Source organism: Hemibagrus wyckioides, linkage group LG11 (genome assembly GCF_019097595.1).
Source record: "Hemibagrus wyckioides isolate EC202008001 linkage group LG11, SWU_Hwy_1.0, whole genome shotgun sequence".
Lineage (NCBI taxonomy): Eukaryota > Metazoa > Chordata > Actinopteri > Siluriformes > Bagridae > Hemibagrus > Hemibagrus wyckioides.
Genome location: NC_080720.1, coordinates 9,087,699 through 9,108,351, shown reverse-complemented (window position 1 = coordinate 9,108,351; position 20,653 = coordinate 9,087,699). Strand labels below are relative to the sequence as shown.

At 40.0% G+C, this 20,653-nt stretch overlaps 1 protein-coding gene across 3 annotated transcripts in view; it reads right to left on the bottom strand.

Moving 5' to 3' along the window:
- The window catches only part of raver2 (ribonucleoprotein, PTB-binding 2), a 105,538-nt gene that overhangs the window by 38,124 nt on the left and 46,761 nt on the right, over positions 1-20,653 (bottom strand). For 2 of the 3 annotated variants that reach the window (XM_058404148.1, XM_058404146.1), the window contains exons 4-8: positions 12,121-12,312; positions 5,150-5,270; positions 4,203-4,282; positions 3,811-3,915; positions 390-501 (exon numbers count right to left, since the gene is read on the bottom strand). In XM_058404148.1, coding sequence (XP_058260131.1) covers positions 390-501; positions 3,811-3,915; positions 4,203-4,282; positions 5,150-5,270; positions 12,121-12,312 — 610 coding nt within the window. The remainder of the gene's footprint in view (positions 1-389; positions 502-3,810; positions 3,916-4,202; positions 4,283-5,149; positions 5,271-12,120; positions 12,313-20,653) is intronic. The other variant, XM_058404147.1, reaches the window with a different exon arrangement.

Genomic DNA, 20,653 nt, shown 5'->3' with positions numbered 1-20,653 from the left:
TGCACAGACTAGGAACGCATGGCCGCCTCTGTGGTTTAAACATGAACGTGGAACAGATCGGATGTATTATGTTATATAATATTAAAAGGTGGTGCAAACTTGAAGCATTTCCGTTTACATTATGAAACAGTGGTGTTATACAGGTCCGATGTGAAGATCACGTCACACCTATACTGAAGTGCTAATGAACCGACGCATGTATATTCATTTCAAAGGTTTCGTCTGAATAAACATCGCCAAAGAAAGAACACTGATTGAAGCTGCAGCCTCTAACTATTCATACTGGATTCCTCAAACAGAGTTGAGATTTGCATTGCAAATGCAGTTCTGTGAAACTGCTAGTGCAAGGTTAGGGCCAGCCTACGCAATGCAAAACCTATAACACCTACCGGTGGGGGAATCTCCAACCAGCCCTTTCACCACCGGCACCGGGGCTGCGGCTCGCAGAGCCAAGACTTTATGGAGAAGTAAACGGGAGGGGTCACCTAAAAGACTGGGAACCTGAAGCATGAGAGAGAGAGAGAGAGAGAGAGAGAGAGAAGGCAAGAAGAAGGAAACAAATGTATCAGGATTTTATTAGTGTACTTGATAAGACATGCCACACAGAGCAACATTCAGTGCAATCCACATGTGAATGGACATGTTGGGATACAGTGTCTGTATTAGAACTACATCAAAGGTTAAAATAAATAACATGTAAATTTGAGGGTATGTATTGTATGCCCACAGGGTGAACCACATACGTTTGTTTTTTTCATGCATTTTGTTCACATTTTAGAGAAAAATGTGACAAGATTGTCAATAAGCTGCTTTTTTATTCAAGTTGAACTCAAGCCCAACAGTGTTAACAGGAACGCCTCCACCACCACTACCACCAAGTCGAATCCTTTCGGGTTACTAATCTGTATGCCAGAAATACCCATAACAAATATTTTTATGCAGAATGAGAGCTACTGAAAACAAAAAAAAAATACAAAAACTATTTCAGATATTTGACCTTGCTGTGATCTTGACCCTGTTTGGATCAATTCCAAAATCTAATCAGTTTGTCTGAAGGATACACTGATAACTCTGTGTAAATAAATCCTACAAACAATCAATCACTTGTTCTTGACTTATCAGAATAAGAAGTGTCTCGGACAGATGAACACATAGATGGACCGATTCCGAAAAGCTAGAATAGCCAGAAAATCAGCCTTGATTTCCCGAACAGGTGTAAGAAACAATTCTGTACGACAATCAGAAAGGAAGCTACCAAAGAACAAAGAAATAAAAAAAACATTTGTCCTTGCTGTGACTTTTTGTCTGTCTGGAGCGATTCCAAAATCTCACCAGTTTGTCTGCTGGTTACAGTGATAACTCTATTTAATCCTACAAACATTAAACCACTCATTTTAGAGACATTATGGTAAGAAGTATCTCAGACTGATGCTTTGATGGACACACGGAAAACCCCAAGAAAGACTGAAGCCCTGATATAAGCAGAAGCTGAATACGGCTGCATTCAAGGTCTGGCAGTCTATCAGGTGGAGAAAATTCCCTGAGTCTGGTGATGTTTATGGGTCACACACTACAGACACACTACACTGAACTAGACCATTCAGCATTATGTTAATTTGTCTAATTTGTAGGGACGTGGTGGCTCAGTGGTCAAGGCACTGGGTCATTGATCAGAAGGTTGGGGTTCAGCCTTCAGACTGCTATCAAGCTGCCCCCAACTTGATAATAAGCAGGGATATGTGAAAACCCAGGGCGGTGGTAGCGCAAATGGTTAAAGTCTGGTGGTCTGGGTCATTGATCTGGAAGCCCTAGCACTGCCAAGCTACCACCTTTGGACCCTTAAGCAAGGCCCTCAACCCACCCTGCTCCAGGGGCACTGCATCATGGCTGACCCTGTACATTGACCCCAACCCACGAGGATGGGATATGCGAAGAAAGAATTCCACTGTGCAGTAATGTATATGTGACAAAAAAAACCTGCCTGGAATGAGCAGAAGCTGCAATAACAATACAGTTCATCAGACATAAACCTCTAAATTAAAAATGACATTCATAAGGAAGCCTAAATAGTTAATGATTCATTTTAATTCTGTTGAATGAAACGAGTGTCCAGTGACTTGTGGATTGCAAATGTACAGCAAATGATTAGAAACACATTTCCTAAAAGTGAGTCTCAAATAGTGTTGCTATTTGGCTTTATTCTCTTTGGCTATCATCAGTAAAATCAATATATACAACACAAATAGTAAGTAAACTAGTGACAACAATACAAATCAGTGTTAATAATGCAAAAACAGCCAAGCAGGCAGGAACCTCACTCTATAATGTAGAAGAGAGGGGTTTAGTGATGCCATGTGATTTCTAAATGTGAATCAGAAAAATAAAAATACTTAAGAGCTCATTAGTTTTTCATTTCAATATGACGTGCACTTAAATTCAGTTGGGCTCAATTAATTTCTTTCAGTGTTTTGTCTGTAGGAAATAAGGATTTGTTTACTGGTTCGGGGCAAAACTTATGTATTTTTAATCAAATCCTCAGACTTCACTTAAATGAATACATACCTAGATCTAAATGGGTTGTAGAAAAGTTTGAAAATGGCTCAGTTTATTATTCGATTTTAGCAGCTTTATTAAAAAAAACTTTTCTATTACTATTTACATAAATCTATTATCAGTTTTAGTAAAAAAAAAACAAAAAAAAACAAAAAAACAACAACAATGGACTGGAAAACGACAAGATCTTGGAGCATCTTTTCCTCCTCTGAAGGACCGGAGTTAACTGTTGATGTTATTTTATTTCAGGAATTTGATTTGCCCTCATTATTTATACCATTTTATGCAGCAAGCACAGGCACATGTACCTTTACCTCAGCTTCACTAAAATTTATTTTCTCCTGTCCATCTAGCTGTGGATGCAGGATTTCCATTTATTGGCTCACTCTTGCATCACCTGCACAAATTAGGACCTGTTTCATGTAAACTGGATGCATAAGAACATGAAGGTGCATGTGGGTGTGTAGAATGTATATAGATTTTCTATGCAATTTGATAACCATCACAATATTGTTTCATCCTAACACTTTTCATGTGAATATTATTATCATTTGTCTTTGTAAAGGAGACAAACTAGTTCTCACAGGCAAATTAGAACAATCTATCCAGGATCGCAATCGAAGTGTGGCACTAATGCTGATGTTTGTGGCTTATTAATATTCAAATGTATTCATATACTGAATTCTTTAAGTAGCACACATCATATTAGATTGCAAAATTGTGCGCACACACACACTCTCTCGATCTCTCTCACACACACACACACACACGCACTCACTCACACAGGTGAGCTCATTGCACTACAATGCAGCGTCCACTTACAGGAAATGAATGAAAGACTGTGGACTGCAGAGCATGTACTACCAGTGTTACAAACACCGATATCATTTTTTATGTCGTCTCTCATATCTTCCGCGAGCTGCTGTGATGTGTTATTGTGTAATATCAAATAAAACTGGAATTCAGCCTGCAGGCTCTCTGATGCACGGAATGGAACACGAGCTAAACAAAACTAATGTCTTCCAGAGTGAAAGTCACAGCTTTCATTATTATTTACAAAAAAAATAAATAAAAAATAACAGAACACTGCAATAATGCCTTCTCGGGAACATGTCAAAATAATGCGATTGGCTTAAGATGAAGTAAAAAACAAACAACCAAAAAAAATCCCAGATATCTGAAATTTAGTAGCTTTCTTGTGGATGTCGAAATCCTGCAGGAAATAATACAGGAATTAGACACCTTCCCCACACACACCCTCACATTAGTGATGTGCTTGTCCTTGATATGCAGGAGCTGCTGCTGTGCCATGTGCATGTGGAGAAGGTTCTGCAGAACAAGCCCGTTCCCCAGCATGGCGTTCTGAAACACATAGAGAAACATTGCACTCGTTGAGTAATAACGTGTGTGCCAAGACTCATTAAGGACTAACTACGTTTTCTGTGAATTCTCATTCTGCTTCTACTTGCACTGCATAGAAATATCATGACAGAGTTTCTTCCTGCGTGCTTCATCAAACCTAAGATATAATGACCAGATAGAGAATGACAGACAATGAGGATGAGTGAGAAAGAAGGATTTCTGGATAGGGAGTGTGTGTGTGTGTGTGTGTGTGTGTGTGTATGTGTGTGTGTGACAAAGTAACGTACCTGCTGTGCTTTTCCTAGCTGAAGCAGCGCAGCTGTCAGCGGCGGTCGGAGAAAAGGAACACTGTGAGGACGAAACTTCCCTGACGAGAAAAAGGGAAAGTTGGCAGTGCAACGGGGCTCACCAGAAATAAAAAAGTAATGAATAAAATATAAAAAAAAAGGAAAAAGCAGGTGGTAAAAGGAAAGAACGCATGGCAGCAGTCCACACTCTTCTTCTATCCAATTCCAGTGTGAACCCTAATGGCCACTCTTTCCAGAATAGGTAGAAAGATTTAAGATTTAATCAAGAGCTATATTTGGCGTGTTCTCCTTAAGCTCCGAGGCCTTCCGCAGCTCATTTATCCTTAAACCTAATGAAAAGTTCATTTTAATATATGATTAGGTTCATCATGAAAGGAACCTGGCCTGGGTCACTGAACTGAAGACCAGCTTCTGATCATGTGACCAGTCATCTATGGATGGAGGGCTATTATGGTGAAAGAATGAAGGTCATGGGATCGGGAGCAGATTGGAATCTGTGGTCTAATTTTAAAGTGGTTTTCTTGTATGGTCCATTTATATAATGATTAAAGAATCAATAAATAGGAACAATAAAGAAAACTCTTTTCCATATATTCTCCATATTCCTCCTATTTATTGGTTCTGTACTCATTACATAAATGGACTAATAAATATCTACATTGCTCATTTCATTAGTTAATGAGATGCACTGAACTTGTTAGCAAAAACTTTATAGGTAGATTCAACGTACAGGTGTACGTGACAATGAATGATAGCAGATGTAGCCCATCTGTTGCTATACATGCCTTATGCTTTCCTTTTCTATATATGAACAGGGTAGGTGGAGGTGGTAAACATCGTCTCTAATTAAATGCTCACTGGGTGTGGATACAAGTTATACATTTACCTAAAAAGTGTACAAATGTGTGTGTTTGTGTGTGTATTACCTCCACGCTTGCCAGTGTGGTACGGTCTCATAAGAACCTGAAGAGCGGCTGGATTGGTCATGCTGTTTAGGAGCTGAGCCAAATTTGGCTCAGGCAACAAACCCTTTTTATTGCTCAGCATCTACAAGAGAAACAGAAAAACACACACACACACACCACACAAAATCAACTTTAGTATTCTTTTACACTAGCCAGTTAAAATGGTCATACAGTATGTTAATGTGCCACTGAATTCATTAATAACTATCACACTGTAACCATCATATATGAGCAAACAAGATTCATGCCATTGCTGTTACATTTCTGGTGTTTAGCAGAAACCCTTACCCAGAGCAACTTACATTTTATCCCATTTTTAGACAACTGAGCGTTAAGGGCCTTGTGCAACAGCCCATCACTGACAGCTTGATGGACAAGGGAAATGAACTCACAACCTACCGAGCAGTAGGCCAACACCTTAGCCACTAAGCTACCACATCCCCCATGTTAATAAGTGGCATGTGTCTTCCTCGGCATGGCTGTAATTTCCTATTCTGGCTCCCTACCTGCAGAACCTTATATCGAATCATACAGGATATTTTAGTGTGCCATCAGTCAAGACAACTAAGTTCATACTGACATCCTATCCAAATACACAAACACCAGTACCACTGTACAACACACAACAACATCCAAGAAGTCAATATATAGGATTGCATGAAATGCAGAGTAAGTGACTGGGAAAGACAAGCACAACACAGTGCCTCTGTGTAATATATACCCGATACAACACACAGCACACTGCAATAAATCAGGAGTGGGCAATATGGGAGAAAAAAAATGAGCTAACAATAATTACAGACATTTGTGTGTTACTCAAAAAATGAGTAAAACTGAAACACAAAAATATGTTAGGTTCCGATCAGTTATTTGTTACAGTCAGTGGCAGAATAGTAATAAAAGCACTGACACCTAACAATAGCCTGGAAACTCAGAAAAGTGAATAATGCTGTTATATTTCGCAATGTTATATCTCGTAGCCATGAAACAGGAAGCAGAAGTAGAAATATTGGATTTAAAAGTATACTCTGTAAGGCTGGGGAGAGAAAGAGGTGGAAGCATGTGGTCAAGTACATAATGTAGCAGCATAATAGCCAGAAATGATTAAACAAGTTTATATATATATATATATATATATATATATATATATATATATATCCCATCCAGCTATCTGTAAAGAATCCTGTAATCCTGAAGAACAGTGGTATAAAGACAGTTATGAATAGTGGTCCAGTGTGGGTAGGGGAGGGGCACATGTTTCGTCTGGTATTGATCAGTCCATGTCGGTGCTGGCTGGACTTGTGGGAAAAGGGTGTTGAGGAGCTTGTCAGCCTGAGAGGCAAATTTGTTCTCTAGATGTTCTGGTACGTTGTACCAGCTGGCAGGCTGCTAAAGAGTCTGTTGAAGGTTGGCAGGGGTCACAATGCTGCTGGCTTTACAGATGTAGTGTTTATGCAGTGTTTAAATAACACCCTAGTAGTCTGTCTGCCTTGTTTTTTAACTCTCTGCTGTAGAGTCTTGTGGTCTAAAGCCGGCTTTAATAATCCTTCATTAATATTACTTTCCATGCTGTAGGAGATGATCCCAAATATTTTTTTCTTTATGAACAGAATGTGTGATAATGTGTTCTCCATGGCAGATTACATAACAAAGATCCTCTAATGATAGACCTGTGATTCAAGAAAATGATTTACGTCATCAGGACGTGTATAGAAATAATGGCTACATTAACAGACATGAGACCTAAAAATAAATAAATAAATAAATAAATAAATAAATAAATAAATAAATAAAAAAGAAAAAGATGTTTTACGATGAGTGTAGAGCCATTTATGGCTCAGTGAAAAACAGACATTTTCCAAAGTGAGCCTGAGGTAATAAGGATCTTCTTTCAGTCCATTAGTGTACGTGGTAGCTTTGCAAGCTGCTGAACAAGAGGAGAGACATGTAAATTAATGTGAAAAGTTTCACCTCATCCAATGCCATCCCCCATTTGATGCTATTTAGATTAGCATTGCAGCTGTAATCACACTGAGATACACTCTATGGCCCAAAGTACACAAACACCTGTATATCACACCCATATGTAGTCCTTCCCCGAAACTAATGCCATAAAATTTAAAGCACACAATTTCCCCGAATCTCTTTGAATGCTACAACTGTAAGATTTCCCTTTAGTGGAACTAAGAGGCCCAGACTTGTTCCAGCACAACAATTCGTCTGGGCACAACACAAGGTTTATAAAGACATGGTGTGCCAAGGTTGGTGTGGAAGAACTTAAGTAACATGCTAAATAGTCCTGAACTCAAACGCCCTGAAAAAAACACCTTTGGAATGAATTGAAAAGCTGACAGTAAGCCAGGCCCTTCTTATGCAACACCAGTGTCTGATTTCACTAATGCTCTTGTGGCTGAATGGGCAGAATTTCCCATAGCAGCACTCCAAAATATAGTGGAAAGCATTCTCTAAACAATAGAGGCTGTAATTGTAAACAGGACCACCAAACCCAGGACCAAATAATTATTTAAAGATCTGCAATTTTTGTTTGCGACAGCAAAAATCCTACAGTTTAAAACTGACTTAATAATTTATAACACCTAGTAATCAAGATGGTCTCTTTAGTTCTCCTGCATTATATTTGAGGAGTGGAGAAAGGATTTTACTCTTCCCAGCCTTATTTTTGCTGATGGTGAATGTCAAGATAAGGTCCTACAATATATGCAACTTGGACCTCCTTGTTTCATCCATATTGTTGTTTCTAAATCAATGTGCAAGTGGCTCCGCCTCCTTTCTGTGCGCTGACTCATCCCTGTTGCTGATGAGACCCACAGCTGCTATATCATTAGTGAACTTGATGAAGTGCTTAAAGCACAGCAGTGGAGTGAACATACAGCCCTGAGGGATGCTGGTGTTCCGTGTAGTGGTGCTTGTGATGGTGTTGCCTATCAGTACTGACAGAGATCTTTCAGTCCAGTAAACTAGGATCCTGCTGCCGAGATGTTTATTGGGTTATTTTTCTGTATTAGTTTGTGTGGAATGGTTGTATTGAATGCTGAACAGCTTTTGCAAGTAAAACAAATTCAGTCAGTGATAAGCAAACTGTAGTGGGTTGAGTGATATGTCTTTGTGCTTTATTAGCTTCCGGAACCAACAATTTATTGATGAGAGTGCTTGGGTACTGGGAGTGTGGGATGAAGGCATGACCTCATGGGTCAGTGAGATGTTAAAAGGTGACTGAAAGGACATCAGCTTTGTGATCAGTGCATCCCCTGGGATGTTGAGAGGTCCTGGAGTTTGACATGGGTTAAGTACCGATAGCTATTTCCTGACAACAATTGCTTGACAGCTGATCAGAATCTGGAGGCCTGCGATGCCAGGTGATTCCTGTGGGACCTGACGAACCTGACACGATAGCCTGTGACACAGGACTAATTTAGAAGGTTGTGCCTGAACTGTATGGTCAAGCAGCCAGTGCAGAATCTAGAGGAGTGAAATTTTGTCAGGACGGGGAGGGAACATGACTTGAAAAGAAGTCACTCAAGTCAGCCTCCAGATTTCCTTGGCCACTGAGAGGAGAGGCAGCCGTCTCACCATCAGAGGTATGTGGTGTTATTCTGTAGTCAGGCATAGCGTGAATGTCCTGCAGTAAACAACATTTATAATGACTGGAGTATTCTCAGGCTTCCTTCTAGTTTAAGAAGGTGATGTTGTTGGTCCAGGAGAGAACCCTGATAGGAAGGCAGCATTACATATATTCACCAGGACACATGCTGGCATCTCTACGCCCATAGCTGCCTTAGCTACTGTGTCAATTCCTGGTATCAGTGCACAATTAGTCACTTCGCACTACATCATAGCATCACACTGGTGTTGGTTGATCATTTGAAATCCAATATTAAAAGGCTATTGAAGCATGGCAGGTGCCTCTGTACTGAAATCTAATATGTCCCATATCAGGCTTCGTGCTGTAGTAAAAAGCCTGGCTCTGTGGGGCTAGACAAAATGCGTGTGTGTGAGGGAGTTGGCATAAATGGTAGAAGCTCTGATTTCCTCATTAGATCTGAGATGTCTGCAAGGAGAATGGCTCCATACCAATCATACTGCAACCCCATCTGCTGCCTACTGTTCCCCAGGAGGCTTGTATACACACACACACACACACACACACATAGTGTGTGCATGTACAGTAAAGACATACATGAACACATACAAACACACACATGTGCACACAAACACTTATCAGCCACAAACAGTTATGGTGTGTGATGATAAATCGCTTTGAATGAAGCAATCTCTCTCTCTCTCTCTCTCTCTCTCTGGTATGTAGGAACAGAATGAGTACAGAATCAGAAGGGAACTGGGATTGAATACAGTGAATAACAGTACACGCAACATGTGTTTTTGGTCATATAGGTCACTGGTCAAATATTACAAATAAGTCTATTTTTGTATAGCCAGACTTCACAAACACAAAAGTACAGGTTAATACTTTCTTAATATTCAGTAGGTAATATTATTCAGTCACAGGTATAATGAAACGTTTTATTTAGCTCTGATTATGTTGGTTGTTGCCATATGCTCCTGGCAGTGAACCCGTGCTGAGCTGTTTAAGATGTTCTCTTATTTAAACAGTATCTTTTTATCAGAGAGTGGGATTGCAGCTGCTCTGAGCATTCGAAGCAGTCTCAAGTAGAGTGGTCAATAAAAATGAGCTCAAGGTGCCATGAATTGTTCCTGACTCATAAATAAAGTGGTGAGGCAGGCTAGAAAGTGCTGGGAAAGAAAGCAGCAGTTTCCCTCAGTTTGCTCAGTGCTCACAGAAGGGAAGTGCTCTCACATGCAACAGTTTCTCTGCATGCTTTGCTTCATGAATAATTCTGTGTGAGAACAACTGCATTTAATCACCAAGCTTACTGATACCGCTCTCCGTGTTCGGGCTGTCCGTCCCTGCCAGCTGCTGTTTAAACACAATAAGATATTTGATCATATTTATCAGGTTTGCATTACAGAAAGATGCTGTAGTTTTATGCATTTTAACAGAGTTTGCATTCTGCTTTGCTCATTAATGGTGTCCAGGTCATTTTGTGTCATCTGTTTACTGCACATAGCATCACATGGTGTCAGTACAGTTTTGTTTGTGGGAATAAAAAAGCATGGTATCAGACCAGCTACATAGCACTATTAGCATCTGTGGTGCAGATCTGCAGCTGACTGGAGAACATGCTGATCTGTAGATTATATTATACACAAAATTTAACTGCCAGACTCATCTTTTGTCAAGATTCAGTGTCCGACTATTAAGGAGCCCTACACAGACCATTCGAGCAGGAAGGATCTCCTAGCCATTGGTGTCTAACCGAATATGACAGACGTATAGAATGGCTGCATGCACAATCGCCTGTATCATAACAGCTCTGCGAGTAGTAACACAGCAGAGACACCTGCTAGTCCCCAGGCAGCTCCAGTTTCACACTGCCATGAAAACATGGGAAGTCAAAGCTTGGCAGGGGCTTTCGCACTGAGCCTGAAGCTCCATCAGAATGAGGTCTGCACCCCCTCAGTCTGTATGTGTGTGTGAGATTCAGAGAGTAGCGGGCACATTTGTCGTTTGAGCAGGGTGCTGCATGTGGTTTGCAGGGGTGGGGATGCAGAGAAATGTCAACTTGCATTCCTTCTGTTTGGTTTGACACATTTCAGTGGGAGTGGGAGAAGAAGAGAGGAGGGGACAACAGGAGCTGGGAAAAAAGAGACAGAGGACAGCTGAGAAAAAAGAGAAAGGGTTAGTGTGCAGTTTCTGTGAAACAAAAAAAAAAAAACCCAGTGAAACGATGCCCTTGGGATATTTACTTCTCTACTGTGGCTCATGTACTGATGCTAAATCAATGAAGGCTCTGATGTAGCGACATTTAACAAAACCACAGGCGTGCCTATCGGGCTATGCTAAAAAGAAAAGGAAGATGGCAGGAAGAATGCCCTGTAAACAAAGGTAAGATATCGATAAGTCTAGAACATGGACTATTTGCCAAAAAAAAAAACCAAACAAATAAATCCATGCATGACACAAATCCACTGAGAAACAGAGACAATGAGAGATGTTACAGAAACACGAGTGTGTGGGTGCAAGTGTGTGGGCTCCTTTGTTTTGATTGGTTGCTTGAGTAAGGGATGTAACACTTTGCTATGAAAGCTCTCCAAAAATCCATGTTAGTAGCAGGTGGAAGCTCATGAGTGTTTCATGGAATTCACAGTTTGAGTGCGAGCGACTCGTCGCATTCGGTGCTGCTGGAGTAAATTAATATGGTCCATAGTTTCCACTGTATGAGACCCACATCTTTAAAATAGCAGCCTGCTTTATTTCAGGCACCGGAAATATAACAGGAAGGCAACGTTTGAGCACTGTAATTAAACTGCCACTGCCTCTGCCTCGCCTCACATCTCTGGGCCTGAGTGTGTGTAGAAGAATGAAAGAGTTAGGGCCAGGCACATTTTTGGGGGTCTTTCCTTGTTTTTTTTTTTCCTCAGAAAGAAAATTAAAAGGGAAGACAAAGATGGAAAAGACTCAGCGACCACTCTGAAGCCGATGATTGCTCGGTTCTATAGGTGTTATTATCCCTGCCTTTCAGGAATCTTTCTTTCTTTACCTTCAGGCTTGGCTGAGGTAGCGTGCTTGCTGTGTGGAGATTCAATTGTAGAGCACTGTGCAATGGTTACAGGCAGCTGACATTTAGATGACGCTGCTGACCTCTCCGTGTTGTACTGCCCCCTCATCCCAGTGAAGAAACAGAGAGTGTTTAAACACAGAGCACTGATTTGATCTGACAGAATGATTTGCCAGAAATCAATCACGGTTGTGATCACAAAAGCCACCATATTCAAAATGGCTTCTTTCATAAGTCTGTGTCTATGTGAATATGTACAGGAGTGTTGCTTACCACTCCCTGAGCAGCAATAAGGGCAGCGAGTGTGCTGCGGCCAGATGTTCCCGGGCTGCACAGCGACAGGCGGATCTCCTGACCCTGGATCAGGTGTCGGTCCATCTCCAGCAGCACAGCCTCAGCCTGCTCTGCTGTCTCATACTCCACCACGGCAAAACCCCGCACGGCACTGCCCTCGTCCTGTGCCAGCTACAACACACACACACATACAGAGAGATACCGTTACCATTCATTCTACATATTGCCATTTGTACATAAAACCTTGTTTTTCAGACAGTCAATATATTCAATATTTAAACATCATTCGGAGCAGCATTACAGGACTTTTTAAGACAGGTCCTGATTTACTAAAAATCCCAAATTTGTTGTGTGTCGAGGAAGACAAACGGCAAACCCAGAACATGGGCATGTTGCAGGAGATTTACAAACTGTGTGAATTATGTCACATGCAAAATCAAGGGAGGAAACAATATGTACGTTTTAATGTAACTTAGTAAAACATTCACAGAAGAGAAAAGCAAAATCTGCCCCATGCACATAATTGCTTGACTTGTATGAAAAACTGTCAAAAAATGTCTACACCGATTGGTCAGATGGTGTTTATTAAATTTTCCGAAACAGCAGATGAAAACCGCAACAACACTGTAAGACAAATCTAATACTTTATCATTATACTAATGGTCCATAAGTCTAATAATAAACATTTTAAAATGTCATTGACAGAGTGAAGCATTCTGTAAGGAGATATTAATGGAAGGAGTCTCCAGTGTCATTGCTACATTGCAACATCACTGTTGGAAAAGAAAACGCGATGAGATGTTTAATTAATAATTACAGAAGGAGTCTCGAGTGTCTGCGCTTTATAACCATCTGTACGTTTTCCACCACAGGAAAGACGTCAGCATGGAGAACAGTGTGCTTTCCAGTGTCTTGATAACATGATAAGGTGCATTTTTTTTAAATCTTATTACTTTTAAAAAAGAGACACAAAAGCAAGGCTGGTAAAGAAATGACTGTGTGTAGCTGCTACTGTAAGAGACCATAGGAACTAAGCTAAAAAAAAAATGTTAATAGAAATTGATTTAAATGAAATACAGTATGCTCATAAATGGTTGGGAAACTGCTCTGGCCTGAGAAAAAAAAAAATCTTTATCATACCCTGATCTGTTTTTGCTCCTTAGATAAACCACACCATATTCAGTCATGGGAAAAAGAAAGTACACTCTCCTTCAATTTAATGTTCTGATCAGGGTCAGCGATTGTGTGGACCTCACAAACTTCCCGAAACAAACTATAACCTCAGAGCTCACATTTCTGTGCCATCGTGTATATTATTTGCAGTGTCTATTTATTCTTAATCCTCTTTTTTAACTTCTAGCTTAATTTCATTTCTTGTTTTATGTTTAGATGCCCTTGTTGCCAGCTAAATTGTATTGTATACAGTGACAATGAAGTACCTTACCTTAAAACAACAACAAAAAGACACACACAACTGATTACGATGTTTTTATCCTAGTCCCACGCGATGGCAGGATCCACTGTTTGTAGCAGATCATTTGACCCACATGATTTGGAACAGGTTTTATGCCGGATGCCCTTCCTGTCGCAACCCTCCCATTTTTTTCCAGGCTTGGGACCGGCACTCAGAGTTAACTCTTCAGTGGCTTGAGTGGCGCCTTGCCCAGGAATCGAACCCGGGCCATGGCAATGAGAGCGCAGGATCCTGCCACTGGATCTCCAGGAGGCCACACAACTGATTACAACATGCAGAAATTTTTTTCCCCAATAGTAAACCAACATTCAGAAAGCAGATAGGGAAAATAAGTACATTCTGTAATTCAGAAATCATGCAGAACCACTATCAGCAAATAAAAACACCGAATTGTAGGAGTGTATTTTCTTTTTCCCCATTGACTGTATTCGTATCTGTAAACTGACAGCTCTGTTGCTACACTGTCGCTGATCTGTTGTCACTTCTCCTCATGTGGAGATCTCTATGTCCTCATTGCTGTTGTTTGCCTAGTCATTTTTGTTTCAGGGATCTGGGGAAAAATTTGGACTGCACTAATTTGCCAAGAGCTTTGGAAATAAAGTGTGACCGAACAGCACAACATGAAACCACAGACTGGGATATAGTAACCACAAAAACACAGAGTGCACTACAGCTACGACTCGACAAGCTCGGTCATAATAAACGAAGGGAGTATTACTTCACTGCTGACTGATTTGCAATACCTGTGTGAAACTGGCTGCACATCTGTGATGTCACAAAATTCTATAAAGGTCAGAGGGCAGTTACTGAAGTGCCGGGGTGTGAATTGGTGTGAAACCATTGCGGTAAAAACAGTGCTGTATTCAGGTGGTGCATTCAGAGGTGTAATCACTCCTAATCCTTCTGTTTTTGATGTATAGTGGATAAGAAAAGGAAGATTTCTACCAATCAATCTTTTCTGTTCGGAACACAAGACACACTCCCCAGACACACTAGGACAATTTTGCACCTGTAACATCGACTATTCATCCATCATAAACGCGGAGGTAAATGGACTCACATAATGACTACACAAACATGTTAACTCTCAAACTCCCAGCATAATTACCAACCTACACGTCTCGTCCCTACGCTCCTGCTAAATCTCACTTTGGGATTCGACAACATTTACAAGGTGAACTTGAGCACTTGCACATATACAAACACCCACTAACATCACAGCGTGTCTCTGCCTTTCATCTCTCTGCATCACTTATTTGACACTGCCACCAGGGAGCTACGGTACACTCGACTTGAATGACAGAGAAAGAAAGAGAGAGAGAGAGAGAGAGAGAGAGAGAGAGAGAGACAGACAGACAGAAATGGGGAGAGACAGAGAGACCGAGAAAGATACATAAGATGTGAAAAAGAAAGAGAGAGAGAAAAAGAGAGGGAGAGACAGCGAGAGAGAGAGAGAGACAGACAGAGAGAGAGAGACAGAGAGAGATACATAAGACGTGAAAAAGAAAGAGAGAGAAAAAGAGAGGGAGAGACAGAGAGATAGACAAAGATAGACAAAGAGAGGCACACAGCAAGAGAGAGAGAGACAGAAATGGGGAGAGACAGAGAGACCGAGAGAGATACATTAGATGTGAAAAGGAAAGAGAAAGAGAAAAAGAGAGGGAGAGACAGAGAGATAGACATAGAGAGGCACAGAGCAAGAGAGAGAGAGAGAGAGAGAGAGAGAGAGAGAGAGACAGACAGACAAAAATGGGGAGAGACAGAGAGACCAAGAGAGATACATAAAATGTGAAAAAGAAAGAGAGAGAAAAAAAGAGAGGGAGAGACAGAGAGATAGACAAAGAGAGGCACAGAGCAAGAGAGAGAGAGAGAGAGAGAGAGAGAGAGAGCGTTCCACTTGACCAGCCACTTTCAAAATCCCTTCCACTTCTCATCATTTTAATGCCTCCATAGGTTCAGTTCTTCAGTTAATGACGTTCCTGTCTACTCCCAGGATACTTTCAGACTTTAATTATTAGCCAAAAAAAGAGAGAGTTCTATATTAGGTCAAATCTAAGATAATTTGAAGTGCTCAGTCTCAGCGTTATATAAAAATACAAATTTTTTATTCTACACTGATGGAACATTGCTCCTTTTTTATGAGCAAGGAACACAGCCTGTTTTGTCTATTCAATTTATTAGGTCACTGAGCGCTAGGAGAAAGTGTTTAGGATACATATGTAGGCTAGCAGTTTTACTGATTACATAAAGCAGAGACTCTAAATCTAACTGAGCTACATCTCAAACCGCCATGAAGTCCTCTCACCAGAGGCCAACCAAGGCATATCATAATAAAACTTTTTCCTTTTTTTATCCAATAATACTAATAAGTAAAACGTTAAGTACTTAAGTATGCGATATATGACCAAAAGTTTGTATGAACATCAATTACAGATTTATTTCCTTTGCTGTTATAATAAGCTCCAATGACCTGGAAAAAGCTTTCCACTAGATTTTAGAGCGAGGCTGTGGGGGTTTGTCTTCATTCAGCTACAAGTTGGGTGAGGCACTGATGTTGGGTGAGGAGCTCTAGGGGGCAGTCAGTGTTCCTTTTGATCCCAAAGGTGTTCACAGTGGGGTTGAGGTCAGGGCTCTGTGCTGGACATTCGAGTTTATCCACACCAACTTTGGTAAACTTTGTCAAGCTGGAACATGTTTGGATCCCTGAGTTCCAGCTATAGAGTACAACATTCTATATAACTGTATACAACTTTGTGGCAGTAGTTTGGGGAGGAAGCACATGCTCAGGTGTCCATGAAATGGATGCTACCCATTCGAGGTTACTTAAAAAACTTCAAATTATTTTTTCTTTTACTGTTAAACTACTTTATACAAAAATCACTTGCATTTCATTTCATTGTCTGTACCGCTTTTCCGATCTACCCTCAGATCACGGGGAGCCTGTGCCTATCTCGGGCACCATCGGGTATCATCACTTGCATGATAAATACAGTAAACTTTACAGATTAAAAAAATAATTCTAACAAGCATAAATTTCGATTCCAAAATCATTTTTTAATTGATGCATCTCTAGTTTAAACAAATAAAAGAGTTAACACTACAGCCATTGAACCTTTCCATACAACAGCCTAATCTTTGCCTTATTATTGCCAAAGTAAGTCATTTATTGACCACTGGATTTGATCATAATTCTTTTTGTAACTGTTTTCTAACAGCAGGAAGTCACTTAAGGGTATGGTACATTTTCTCACAGCAACACACACCCACACACACACATACACACACACTGTTGTGGCTCATCACTTTGTTAAACCACAGCACTGTTCTATTCTCAATTCTGATTCTTTAGACGGTGTTAATTTTCTGTAACCGCAGCTTTGACAATAACATCAAGATGGACGATAAAACCCTAATAATAAACAGATTAAAAACTGTGGTGAGATTCTGTATCGCTGTTGATATGGAGAGGTTTTTCGGTAAGGAGATGTTTATCTCAAATTCATGAGTGTCAGTGAAAAGTCTCATTATGTGCGACTTTGCTCTTTGTGATTTCTCTGTAAAAAGCTACATCACCTAGAGAAAAAAGGTGAAGGAATGAATATGTTAGCTGTTATAACACCAGTGATAACAGGAACTTGTTTTGGGAACATTAAATGTAAAAAAAATTAATTGATTAAACTTATAACTGGTGCATCAAAAGGTTTACATTTGTAATCGTTGGCACAGATTCTTGTGGAATAGGAAAAATAAAACACTTCAGATTGTGATGTTATAGAAAAATAATCAACATTGTGGTTGTAGCATTAACACTGCTTCCTACTGAGCTGCATTACACTAATAAGTGGTTGATTATTTCACTTTAATTCGCCCTTTTGGGAAGTGTCTAAGTGTCCAAAATGTTGGCTTACGGAGCAGAAGGTCATAAGTTCAAACCCCAACGTTGCCATTGCTGGACCTGAGGCTCAATTTTGTAAAATAAGTAAATAAATGTAAGTTGCTCTGGATAACGGTGTCCGCTAAATGCTATAAATGTAAATAACAATGTTGTACTTTATCTTATATGGATTCCCTCCACAAATGTCAGGAACTCCAGCTCTGAGCTATAACTGTGTCAGGAACAGAAAAGCTCCTGTAGTTCAGATAAGAAGAATCTTCAATGGAGATTTTATCAGGTGGTTCCACGGTATTGGAATATTAATCAGTCTATAAAGTTTTACTGCCTCTGGCAATCATTAGCACTGTGCTTGCATAAAACATGTAAGGAGGGGGGGGGGATCCCTTTGCTCAAATAAGGAAAATCTCAAAGTGACAACAGTTTAATTTCATCATAAGCTTTAACGCTGTATTATATTTGTTTACACACATCAGTCATCTTCAGCTCATCCCCATGTAATATTTTTCAAATTGAAGTCCTTGAAATGGCTTTATATTCATTAATGTTCTCAGCATGAGGAGTAGAATGACATTCTAGGATATGCAAAGTGCACTACGTAGACACCTTCATTTGGAATTCAGCCAGAGACAAACATGCAGGGAAAAATAAACACTTTTACAAATTAAATGTACTAAAAAATAGACTAATTTAATTAAGTAAATGTAAATGTGTGTGTGTGTGTTCTCAACACTAAAAGGGCTGAGTGGTGAAGATAAGTCATAAAATCTGTTCATTATAGATGCATTCAAGACACGTGAAGATGTCAGGTGTGATTGATTATCCGGCTCAGATGTCCACATGTGATCAGATCACTCTGACATCTGCAGCAGATCTGAACCTGGGCCACAGATGTTAGAACACCGGCAGTCATGTCTCAAGCTGATGAGTGCCTGAGTGACAAGAGCATCTGAGCCAGAGAAAGAAAAAGCATTTATGCCTGACAACTGCAGGCAGAGAGCTGGAAAAATAGTGTTTACATGTTTAAGTGCAGGAAAGCCATAGACTGAGAGGGAAGAAGGAATCGAGAGAAACATACAGAGGAATGTTGTGAGGCATCGAGGCATTTGCAGACACAGACATCAGCCCTTAATGGATCCTGAAGTATTTCATGAATCACACACATGAGTATCACTACACAGGAGTATCAAAAGAGCTCTATATACCCAATATTAATCAAAATCATCCTATCAGGCAAAACATTTTTTATTAAACCAAATTCCTAGTATAAGGGGACCAGTGAACAGCAACCAATTGCAAATTCAACACTGGGAAACCAAATTGATCTGGAATTGAAACTCCAGCTCTTTTATCTCCTTAATTTGTCATCTAATAATGAGAAAATATGCCACACCAGGCCAGGAAACTGTCTAATCAGTCAACTGTCTAATTATGTTTAAGCCTGTGTAAATGGAGAGATGGATGTTATTCCTGAACGGTTAATGATAAAGCAGTTGAATTAAAAGCTTTATACACATCACTCACATCTCGATTGATTCATTTGAAATCTCTTGTGGTGTTACCTATCTATAAAGAGACAAACAAACAACCCCCCCCCCCCCAAAAAAAAACCCAGAAACAAACAAAAATAAGTCTCACTGTCCAAATACTGAAGGACTTAAGGACCCTGTGCAAGAATGAGACAAAGAAATAAACAAATGGAACTTGTTAATTAAAATATTAACTTTTTAAATTAAATTGAATTATTTTTCTTTTATATTGTTTATTGTAAATAAGTGCTGCATACACCCAATCATGCATAACATTATGACCATCTGCCTAATATTATGTTGGTCCTCCTTTGGCTGCCAAAACAGCCCTGACCCATCATACACTGTGTATTCTGACACCTTTCTATCAGAACCAGCATTAACTTCTTCAGCAATCTGAGCAGCAGTAGCTCGTCTGTTGGATCGGATCACACGGGCCAGCTTTCGCTCCCCACGTGCATCAGTGAGTCTTGGCCGCCCATGACCCTGTCACCCGTTCACCACTGTTCCTTCCTTGGACTACTTTTGATAGATACTGACCACTGCAGATCGGGAACACCCCACAAGAACTTTGAGGACAAAATGTTCACTTGCTGCCTAATATATCCCACCCACTAACAGGTGCCATGACGAGGAGATCATCAAGTGTTATTCACTTCACCTGGCACCGCTCATAATGTTATGGCTGATCGGTGTAGGTACAGCTGATCGGTGTAGGTACAGTATATCAGGTTTCAGGAAGCAGCAAAAAAAATGCTTGCTAGTGAGAACAATTACCCAGTATTCCATTTTTACTTTTGCAACTACATGTACAACTAACCACACTTTTAAGATTCACTCAACCTTATATAATTGCAGCGAGCCTGTTTCAATCTATTCTATTTGCTATTACTTAATGTTAGTTCAACATATTCCAATAAATTTATATTGTTTATATAGAAGAAAAGTGATCATTGGCAAAAGCCTTTATCATGGTAAATCGTCTGTTGGGCTACATGCAGTGTGTGTGTTCATTTCACTGCACTGAGACCTGACAAAGCAGCAGAACAGCCAACTCTCCTAAGATGCACAAATATCATTTTTTTAGCAGGCGAACAAAGAACAGTGTAGTGTGTCTGCTTGGATGTTCTCCCAGAGACAGATGAAACAATGAATGAAGCTCTTTCTGTCCACTCTCCAGACGCATGGCTATTTATCTTTAAAGACTTTCATCCATGAAACGAAACAAGCTTTACCCAGAAACAGCCTAGAGTGAAAAACACTGCTTCGTCTTTAACGCATTACTGCTGGGCTCAAAGCTTAATCAAATTGCACTTTGCCTGTCATAATATCGGAATATACTGTTTCTGTTCATGTGGAGCAGTGACATGAAGGATCTGGGTAATGTGGACACTCTGGGTAATTTCCCATCCCACTGATAGCTGGTGCCAGTCCTGAGATGAATCATCTGTGTTTGCTTCTCCTTCAAAAATAAATAGAAAAAGAAAAGAGCTAGATAGAGAAAGAAAGAAAGAAAATAAATAAATAAATAAGCAAGCATGAATGCAATTATTTGATTACCCACATTGATGTATTAGGTTTTGAAATACTTCTCCAGTGCAAACAGTAAATTTATTC